This window comes from Sciurus carolinensis, chromosome 14 (assembly GCF_902686445.1).
Source record: "Sciurus carolinensis chromosome 14, mSciCar1.2, whole genome shotgun sequence".
NCBI lineage: Eukaryota > Metazoa > Chordata > Mammalia > Rodentia > Sciuridae > Sciurus > Sciurus carolinensis.
In genome coordinates this window covers 38,239,016-38,249,126 of record NC_062226.1, presented here as the reverse complement: position 1 = coordinate 38,249,126, position 10,111 = coordinate 38,239,016, and the positions used below count along the sequence as shown (strand labels likewise).

Below are 10,111 nucleotides of genomic sequence, written 5' to 3'. Positions count from 1 at the left end.
AAAAGCAAAATGCCCTCTTGATCTTCAAAACAATGCCTTATACCTCTACAGAAAGTACTTGCTTGAATTGAAGACCTAAAGGAATAAAGTTATGATGGGAGAATTTCTGTTGAAATTTCTGGGCAGGTGAGCCCAGATGAGGCTTCCATATTTGGAGAGTACAGGATGATCTCTCCAGGAATCTAGCCCTTGACCCAACTGTTTCTCCTTTTCTACGAGAGGGTTGGAGAGCAAAGCCGGTTCCCTGCTGCTGTCTGCTTGAGGCTCTTCTACAGGTACACAGCAGGACCTGCTTCAGACTCCCTCCACCTGCTTTGTTTTCCAGCCCCACCCACCCCTATCCTGCTTGGGATTGTGTAATAGGAAATTCTCAACTGGACTCTGGAGGGATCTGGGAGGGGAAAGTAGCATGAGGATACAAAGCACAAGAGGCACAGTCCCGCTGAGTCAAACAATGGCAGGAAAGGAAGCCACCCAGTTGCCACTGCAGTTTTTTCTTCAAGCCTAAGTCTGAGCAGACCTCTCCTGGCAAGCATGGCTGTACAACTCTTTCAGAACAGAAGGGAGTATTTCTTCAGATACTTTTCAAAATAGGCTTGTGTGTGTGTGTGTGTTTGTGTGTGTGTGTGAGAGAGAGAGAGAGAGAGAAAGAAAGAGACAGAGAGACAGAGACAGAGACAGAGGCGTAAGAAAGATCCAGATCTTAGAATCCTTGAACACCAGAGTTTGGATCCCCACACACTCAGGCCATGATTGAATTTCAGAAAGGTTTCCTTGGCTGCTGTGAGAATTGGATTGAAGGGTCCGAAAGTAGAAAGAGATAAGAGGTCACTGTAGTAGTCAAGGTCAGAGTTGGCCCACATTGACCTTAGACTCTGGGAAGGAAGAAGGGCCCAGAGTACTTGGTGAGAAGAACCAGAAGAAGAAAGCTTGCTCTGGAGGTAGAGCCAGGGTCAGAGATACTTTACTCAGATCCGGGAGGGACAAAGGCAAAAACTTTCCCAGAAAACCTACATCTTGGGCTTAGAGAGAGGGATTGGTTAGAGCTCAACCCATATGGAAGAAGTTGGAAAGGAAACTGAGGCAGGCTCCCAAGCATACAGGGTTGCAGAATGGGAGCCTAAGCCCCAGTCCCAAGTTTTCTGCAGTGGTCATTCAATCCCTCCCCTTTACCTCTAAAGAAGGGAGCTTCCCAATGCTGCATATTAAATACCCCTCCCAAAGGGCCAGGTATAGGGGAGACCAGTGAGGAATTCTGGCTATGACAAGGTTGCTAGAAGCTCTTGGAGGAGCATTGGGCCCTCTAGATTCAGATGTGCAGGTAGAGAGACAAACTTGGAATACATCAGAGTTGCTAGCAAGAATGGGGGACAGATAGGACAAGATTGGAAGGGGCTGGGATCTGAGATCTGGAAGAATCCATTTGTGTGTGTGTGTGTGTGTGTGTGCATGTGCATGCATGTGCAATACTGGGGATTGAGCCCAGGGTGTTCTGCCACTGAATTGCACAGTCCCCCTTTTAATTTTGAGACAGGGTCTCCCTATATTGCCCATACTGGATTTAAACTTTGAATTCTCCTGCCTTAGCCTCCAGAGTAGCAGTTTTACAGGCACAAACCACCACACCTAAGATCCTTGTTTTTAGGCAAGAAAATAAGAAATGGTATTATAATAGCTACCTTTTATTGAGCACCTACGTTGTGCTAGGCACTTTACATATGTCTGTGCTTATAATTCTTACAATGACCTCAGAGGTAGGCATCATTATCACTTTTTAATGCATGAGGAAACTAAGGTTCAGCAAGTTTAAGCAGCTTGTTTGAGATCACATAGCTGATTGATGAATGATACAATCGGCACTGGAGATGGGCATCTGTGAGGGACCCAAGGATTTTGTCAGATATTTTCCACACTGAGAAAATAAAGGGGATAGAGAGGTGGACAAAGGGTAGAATTCTCTAAGGGGTGGAACACTAGTTCTGCTATCAGATCTGTTGAGAAAAACTGAGCTCCACCCTGATTTCCCACCTCTGTACTCTGACAAGCCACTCCTTCCCAACAGTCAGCTACAAAGTCAGGAAAAACTTTGGCTGAGGATGATCTTCTCAAAAAGGAAAAATGACTGAAATGGAAGACCTTACTCACCCTGTAAGGGTATTGGCAGGTGTCAATGTGTGCATGAAGCTCCAGTGCCAAAGCACACCACTGCCAGGATAAGAATGCTGCTCACTTTTCTTTTCTTTTCTTTTTTTTTCTTTCTTTCTTTTTTTTTTTTTTTTTTTTTGTGGTACTGGGGATTGAACCCATGGCCTTGTGCTTGTGAGGCAAGCACTCTACCAACTGAGCTATATCCCCAGCCCACTCTTCACTTTTAGTTCACACCCCTGCCACATGTGCAGAGTGAGATACCAAAGAAAAATTTAAAGAGTTGTTTATTTCCTACCAGAGTCCTAGGGAAACCACATGGGAGGGGTCCAGGTCAACAATAGAAGCCTCAAATTTGCCCTGTGACCCCCTCCTTCCATCTTATCTAGCTTCAGGGATATTGTGTTTATTCTGTAGATTCAGGGACCCATGATGTGTGCCATTCTCTCTCTCTCTCGCTCTCTCCTTCTCACTCTCTCTTCACACACACACACACACACACACAGTTCTTGAGTTAAGGCACCACTTGTGGCCTGCATAGCCCCATGAGTCTGTGCCCATCAGGCACATGTAGCCAGTGACTAAGCCCATGTGTGTACACAGATGGGTTAGTGCAGTGTTAGGAGGCAGTCTCCTCACAAATAGGGACAAAAGTAGTGGCTCTGGGCTGAGCCCAGTCCTTCTGTTCTCTAGGAGAGGACCTCCTGCCTCCTTGTCAATTGTCCAAACACCTCTCTCTTATCCCCAGTTGGAGTGGAACCAAGTCAGCCACAGTTCAGGCATGTGCTGTGAACTCAAGGCCTGGCTTCTAACACCAAGAATGTACACTTTTCTAAGTGTGGCAGTGATTATTTGGAGAACTTTTAGGGGGACAAAGATGGCAACCAAGGCCAGGATGGAAGGGAGAGGTTTCTGTTTGTGCTTTTAAAACCAACCATGTGTAACAAAAAAAAAAAAAAAAAAAAAAAAAAAAGTCAACCTTTCTCCTCTGAGCTTTCTGACTCCACCTCAGGGAAGAGGTTTCTGTAGACTGAAGTAAGTGTGGAGGGAAAGGGTGCTATTAGGATTGTGCATTGGCGCCAGAGGTTGCTTTAGCGCCCCCTGCTTCAGTCCCACCTACAGCAGTTGGCTCCAACGCATTTAGGTCAACACCCACATAATAGGTGGAACAGAGGTGGAGACCTCCTGGGGTGTAGGTTCGGGTGTGATTGAATGTTAAAGATCTGTATGAAGGCTAGGAGTTTGAGCTGTGGGATTCCTGGGCTCTGGGCTGGGTCAGGACGCCCAGGTGAAGTAGGCGACCTCATCCAGGTCTACTGGGTAATCGGTAAGCAGCACCGGAGTCTTGTCGAAAAGCTCGCCCTTGTAGCTGCGCCACTTGCCAGCAGGCAGATAGACATCACGTTCCTGCTTGCCTGGCTCCAACACCGGTGCCACCAGCAGCGTGTCCCCGATAAGAAACTGTGAGTCAATGCGGTGAGCTGTCTCGTCGCCGGGCGCGATCCACCAAAGAGGGCGCACTATGGGGTCACCGGTGTCCGTGACCTCCCCGGCGAGTTCCAGCAACAGCGGCGCCACAAGGGAGGCCCGCAGCGCAGCGAACTTGTGTGCGATGGCCACCACTTCTGCGTCATATTGCCAGGGCGGGATTGAAAACTGCATGGCTGGCATGAAAGCGGCTACCTCCAGCCAGCGCACGTAGAGCTCGCGCTCCGGACCATCTCTGCCGCCGGTTGTGCGCTCAGGCACCGCGTTGCCACCCACCATATCCGGCAGGATGAATGGGTAGCCCAGCATACTGACGGTGAGCACCGCTGGGATAAGCGAGCGCAGCCCCAAGTCGTAGCCCCACACGGAGTCGCGGTCCACCAGGCGGAAGAAGCAGGAGATGTTCTGTGACTGGTAGCCCACACGGACCTCCGCCAGTGAGAAGAAAGGCAGAGCCATTTCAGTGTAGCGCCGACTCCATACGCTGGGGTCAGGCAGCGGCCTGTAGGTGCTGAAGTCCCGCGGCAGGTAGCTGACCTCACCTGCGTCGAACTTAAAGGAGGCCACAGCGTAGCGCGAGCGCAGGCGTCTCAGGTGTCCCTGGAACCATTCGCGGGCCTCTGGGCGTGTGAAATCGAGAACCGCGCCAATGCCATTCCACCAGCGCACAAGCGCTGGCAGCCGGCCTGTGGGTTCGCGCACGAACAGCTCACGCTCCACGCCCTCGCCAAAGCGCGACGAGTTGTAGTTGACAAATGGGTGCACCCAGAGCGTGACACGGAAACCAGCGTCTCGCAGGTGGCGGAACATGTCGGTGGCGTTGGGGAATTTGGCCTCGTCGAAATCAAAGTCGCCGTAGGCTGGCGTGTACATGTCGTCAATTTCCAGGTGGCTGCTATTGAAGCGGTGCTGGCGGATCTGCTGGGCGAAACGCAGCACTTTGTCCTGGTCTACAGCACGCCCATACAGCGCCCACGTGGACCAGATAGGGTCTCGGAAGGCCTCGGGCGCTGGCACCCTCGATGGTTTGTTGAAGTAACGCCGCACCATGTACTTGTGGATGGAAGTGACGTCTGAGCCAACGCACACCCGGTAGCTGAGCTCCGGTGCTGCGGTGCGGCCGGCAGGCGACTTGTAAGGGGTGTCGTGGTAGCGTGCCTGAAGCCGCAACGAACGCTCGGTGCCATTCCAGCCCAGGTGGAAAGGCACTGAGTCGTTGACTTTGATGGCAGCTGCACGAGACGACAGCCAATAGCGCTCGAGTATGCCCCCAAATGCCGCGTCAGAAGAGTAGACATCGCTAGTGACGAATGGCTGCGGTTCCAGATGGCCGTCCAGGCGGATGGGCCAGTGTTGCGTCCTCATCTCTGCACCGCCATACCAATGTGCTGCCGCGTCGCCCAGGAACATGGCGTGCTCCACCGCACGCCCCGGGGCTGCTTCCTCCCAGCGCACGCGATAACACATGACGGTGTCCTTGGGCCGCACAGTCTGGATGAAGAAGTGCAATGGGCGCCCATCGGCCGTGCGAGAGCAGCCAAGCAGGGCGCCGTCACGGCTGCAGGAGTCGAGGTCCAACGCTCCTGAACGGAAGGCCAAACGGAAGACTTGCTCGCCCTTCTGGTTGCGGATGGAGAAGCCGCCACGGTTGAGGTCCAGCAGCTCTGCGCGAAGGCGTTCAGCTTTTCGTAAGGAAGCGCTATAGTAGCACCAGGCCACTACCGCGGCCAACATCAGCAGCAGCCCCAGCACCGCGGAGCCCAGCAGCGGCCTCAACTCCTTGGACGGTTTGGGCTTGGCGGGCGAGAAATTGTCGGGCAGGAAGGTGTACATTGCTGCGGTTTCAACAGCCTCAGGGCTTTTATGGCCAGTGTGGCAACCAGGACGGCGGCGTGGGTAGGCTTGGCTTTTCTCTTGAAGGTTCTGGGGCATCAGTCTCCAGCTAGGGAAAGAGCCAATAGTGGGTCCACTGGACCAAGCCCATCTGCAGGACTCTGAAAGAGGGGTGGGGTGGAGGGAGGGAGAGGGAGTGAGGAGAGGAGAGACAGCTTTCTCATTCAATAATATTTCCATTTGCTGTGGCACAATGGATACTGCAAATGTACTGGAACCTAAGGGCTTGATGAGTAGCAAAGATGTGGCTTACCAGGACAGTCTGCCCGAGTCCTACCTATCCTTTCTCATGGGCCCCAGTTCTTGCCAAAATGAATCAGAACTATGAATGGGGAGAATCATGTAATTGGAAGATGGCATGCGTCCCCCTTTCCCTGATGGAGAAACAAACCCAGAGAGGGTCAGGGTGCTATTCTGGATCATAGGATAAGTTAGGCCTACCTGGGTCACACACAGAGCAATTCAGGCTTAAGAAGGATGGAACTGGAGAGGGTCTTGTCTCCTAGAGGACAAGAGAGGCGGGTGGTCTAGCCAGTTCCTTGAGAACCCTCTACCAGGAATTCAACCCAGAGGTGCTTTACCGCTGAGCTACACCTCTAGCCCTATTTACTTATTTATTTATTTAGAGACAGGATCTCACTCAGTTGTCCAGGCTGGCCTTGAACTTGCAATCCTTCTGCTTCAGCAGACCCACTAATTTGGATTGCAGGGGTAAAGCCACTGCCTCAGCTCCTTGAGACTTTTTACAGGGCAGTAGGATGACTTCCCTGTATCCAGAGGGAAAAGGAGGAAGAGGGGACAGCTCAGGCATGGAATTTGATCTTGAGTTAGAAGCCAGATGACATCTTGAAATTAAAGAAGATAATCCAAAGCCAGACTCAGTCCCAAGGCTTCATTTAGAGGGAGGTGGGCAAGAAGTTATCGGGCAGGAAGGTGGGATCAGAACATGCCTTCTCAAATCAGCCCTTATGCCATCAAACCCCACTCAGTTATAAGTTATTAACCACCAATTCCATTTTTCTGTCCACCTTCCTTCTTTGCTCCAAGCATAACATCTGTGTGTCACCTGCTTCCTAACTTTACCTCTACCACTTACAGAGATAGCACTGTACTGCTATCTCTGCCCCAGTTTGGGCACTGTCACTTCTCCCCTATACTATTGCAACACTTCCCCAGTAGGTCTCCCTACCCCCAACTTCTTTTCCTTAAGTGTCTTCTGCTCACAGCAACTAAGTGATCTTTCTAAGGCATTTATCAAACCACATCTATCCTTAGCTTCAAGAGATGCGCATGGTAAAATTCAGATGTGTAAGCTTTGAAATCAAGGTTCAAGACATTCCTTAGCTACCTTTCGGATTCCATCTCCAGCTAGGCCTGTCCTGTGACTACCAAGCTCATTCTCTCCCCAACCTAAATCTTTCAGGCCACCTGCTTCAGAAGATTTCACTATCTCAGCCTAGTAACTCTCCTCCACCTATAAGCTCTCCAGGGATCAGACACCCACCTCCACACATAGAAAATTTCACAAGCTATATGCTAAACATCTGGATATGACTGCAGAGAAACACAGGCTTGGGGGAAACTTTGTGTCTGAGTCAGCTGCTCAGGTCAACCTGTCCCAACCCTCAGGGCAGAGTTCAGTAAAGAAACACCCCCAGCCATGTGCACACACAGGCAGTCACACTGCCAGCTAGCTGGCTGCCTACCTGCTCCAGCTAGGGATGGGGGGGACAAAAGAGGAAGACTGGCAAACAGTAATTAGCCTCCTTCCAGTTGCCAGTGTCTGTCTCTGTCTCCAGCGACTTCCAAGGAAATGCTAAACTACTCCGATTCTCAGATTCTTCAACTCCCTAGCTTCCCCTCACAGAAACTATCAAGAATGCCAGGTGCAGATCAGAAGTTTGATCCTAGATGTCAATAAACAGCACCTTCCATACCCTTCCCTCAAGTTGCTCCCTCCCCCTAATTCCCTAAACTTTCAGTCTTCCTGGTCTAGAACAGCCTCTTTCACTTCCTTTAAGTCCACACAACTAAGTTTTGCTCACCACTTCCTATAGGTACAGGTTAGAAAGCCCTCCTGGAAAATGCTTGCAATGGCTTTTTCTGACACCCTCAGAGCTAAGCAGAACCCAAAGAAGGCCTTAGGGGACCAGATCAGATTTGCTGTACATTGATATTCATTTAAGGCAACCATGACTTCATTTCTGGGCACTAACAAGTAACAGGTGAGAGGGTTCATATCTAAATAGGACAGAGACCTCCTCACTCTCAAAACTTTATATTGTCAGCCTGATGTCATGACTCCTAGAGGTATAAAGAACCTACCTTAGTGACCTCAAAAGCCATTTCCAACACTTGGATTCTGAGAATTTTAAATTTTTGAATTCTAAAGTTTTTTAATGCCAGGTCAGGTGACCCATGTCTGTAATACCATTCACTGGGAGGCTGAGACAGGAGGATTTCCAAGTTCGAGGCCAGTCTCAGCAATTAAGCAAGGCCTTCAGCAACTTAGTGAGACCCTGTCTCAAAGAAAAAATAAAAAGGGCTTAGGATATAGCTCTAGTGGTAAAGCTACCCTGGCTTAAATAACCCAGTACAAAAAAAAAAATATTTTCTTCTTTGATGATAGGCAGAAGCCAGCTGACCTGGGCACGCATTCTACTGGGCACCATTCTGGTCTCCCAATGCTGCCATAACGTCCAACCCTAACAATATGGAATAGCAGAGGAAGGTTAGTGTACATTTTACCACGAGGAAACAGTGGCTCAGAGAGACAAAGGGGCTTGTCTGAAGTCACCCAGGTAGTAAGTCTGCTTCCAAATTCCTCCCTCCACCTTCCACAGCATATTTTGGGAGATGGGAGATAATGGTCTGACTTGGCTACCTGAAATGCACAGCAGGGTGGGACAGGCTTCCATCATACAGCAGTGGGCATGGTGAGGCCTGTCTTTTAAATGTTGGTGCTGTGGCTTGCTCCAGGCCAACCAGAAAGATTCTAAAGGTGGGAAAGGGGCAATTTTTGTTTGAAAGGGACAATTTTAATGATATCTGGTGCCAGGGCTGCGGGGGAGGAACTCTGTGGTTCAGGTGCGATGTCGTTAGAGTCCCCTATAATCTGCCGCCTCCACCATCTGGCCAACCACAGGCTAATGCTAAGCAAGTGGGGTCTACCCGGTGGGCTTCTTGGGTCTCTTCCCACTCGACATTCAACCTCAGTCTTGGCTTCCAGCCCCTAGTCTGGTCTGAGGGAGAGAGACCAGCCGGGCTCAACTGAGGGGGGCCATTCCAGAGACGTTTGTCAGACACGTTTGGGGGATGGGGCGGGTGGAAATGTCAAAGGCAACTCGATCCGGCCTATCTCCCTCCCCTGCAGGATCCGCGAGGATCGAGTGACTGCACCTACACAGCCTGGAATACTCCACACCCACTCTCAACGCCCCACCCGTTTCATTATCCAAAGGAGCAGACGGAGGTCAAGGGACCTGCCGTCTGCTGAAAACCTTGGACTTGAGGAGGGGCCCAGGTGTCCTGGGTCGCTCCACCTACTCTTCTGTAGGAGCGAAAGTTCAGAAATCGTGCTCCCTCAGCAGTCCCCCTACCAGCATCGTTCCGAGGTCCTTCCGCTGGACTCACTCACGGCTGTGACCGCCGGGTAAAGGTGGGAGTGAAGGGATCCTTCTGCAGATCCCCTCCACGCTAGCAGGAACTGAACTGCCACCCAGCCGCGCTGGGCGCTGCCTCGCTGGGCACAGCTGAGCCCCTCCTCCGGACCTGCCCTTGGACTACTCAGCCACGCCCCAGTTGTTCAGTCTCTCTGGGGCCTCTGTTTCCAGCCCCGCCCCTAGTGCCCGACACCTCCCCCATATTATCAAGAGGACCTGAAGCCCCACCCTTTAGCCCCAACCCTCAGGCCCACTGCCGTGCGCCTAGCCACTGGCATCTCAAGCCCGCCTCTGGCGGTGCCTCCAGGCTCTGTCTCGGATTTGAGGACCCGCCCTTGCTGGGTCATTTCTTACTCGCGAGCGGGCGGGGCTTTGCCCCAGGCCTGTTGGGTAATGTAGTCCTGAAGGAGCAGCTGCCGATTGTTGGGGTTCTTGCACCTCCAGGCTAGGTTTGGGATAATTATGAGAGTGAGAAAATAAGGCTCAGCATAAAGGGGCAGGGCTGACCTTTGGGATTCTGTCCCCTCCAGGTTTGGGGGGTGGAGGCCATATCGGTATAACGCTCTCAGTTTTCTCATATGGAAAAAGAAGGAGTGCAATTTTGGGAAGATGTCAGCTTCCACTGCAGGATGATTCTAATCAAGGGCCCCATGGACGGAGCTTGTGGTTCCAAACAGCCAGGTGACCTAAACTGTCGTTTCTCACTGGACCAGATCATTGGTGTCCAAGGTCAGGGACTGAGAAGACTGGATTCTGCTCAGTGTTTTAGCCCGTCTCCCAGTCCACCTCCCCGCCCAAGTTATTTATAGGGTCAGGTCCTCCTAGTGACAGACAGCCTTTAGTTAGAAATGCCTGTGTTTGGAGAGGTGGGCGTGCCCCGCCATAACCCTTCTCCTGGAGTAAGGGATGGGGCAAGACTCTGA

The 10,111-nt window shown here is 51.4% G+C and overlaps 1 protein-coding gene across 2 annotated transcripts; it reads right to left on the bottom strand.

Annotated features, from left to right (window-relative positions):
• Window positions 1-2,384: 2,384 nt before the first annotated feature.
• Window positions 2,385-9,333, bottom strand: Myorg (myogenesis regulating glycosidase (putative)). Of its 2 annotated transcripts, none has more exons than XM_047525679.1 (2): window positions 9,126-9,333; window positions 2,385-5,575 (listed from the first exon to the last, which is right to left on the bottom strand). In XM_047525679.1, the coding sequence occupies exon 2, from the start codon at window positions 5,563-5,565 to the stop codon at window positions 3,421-3,423; it is 2,145 nt and encodes a 714-aa protein (XP_047381635.1). In that variant the 5' UTR covers window positions 5,566-5,575; window positions 9,126-9,333; the 3' UTR covers window positions 2,385-3,420. The 2 variants fall into 2 exon arrangements, with proteins under 2 accessions (XP_047381635.1, XP_047381634.1); XM_047525678.1 differs by having other exon boundaries at window positions 2,385-5,627; window positions 9,126-9,332.
• Between the last annotated feature and the right edge of the window lie 778 nt (window positions 9,334-10,111).

Coding starts and splice junctions, on each gene's coding strand:
- Myorg (XM_047525679.1), bottom strand. CDS start 5,565: ATGCCCCAGAACCTTCAAGAGAAAAGCCAAGCCTACCCACGCCGCCGT.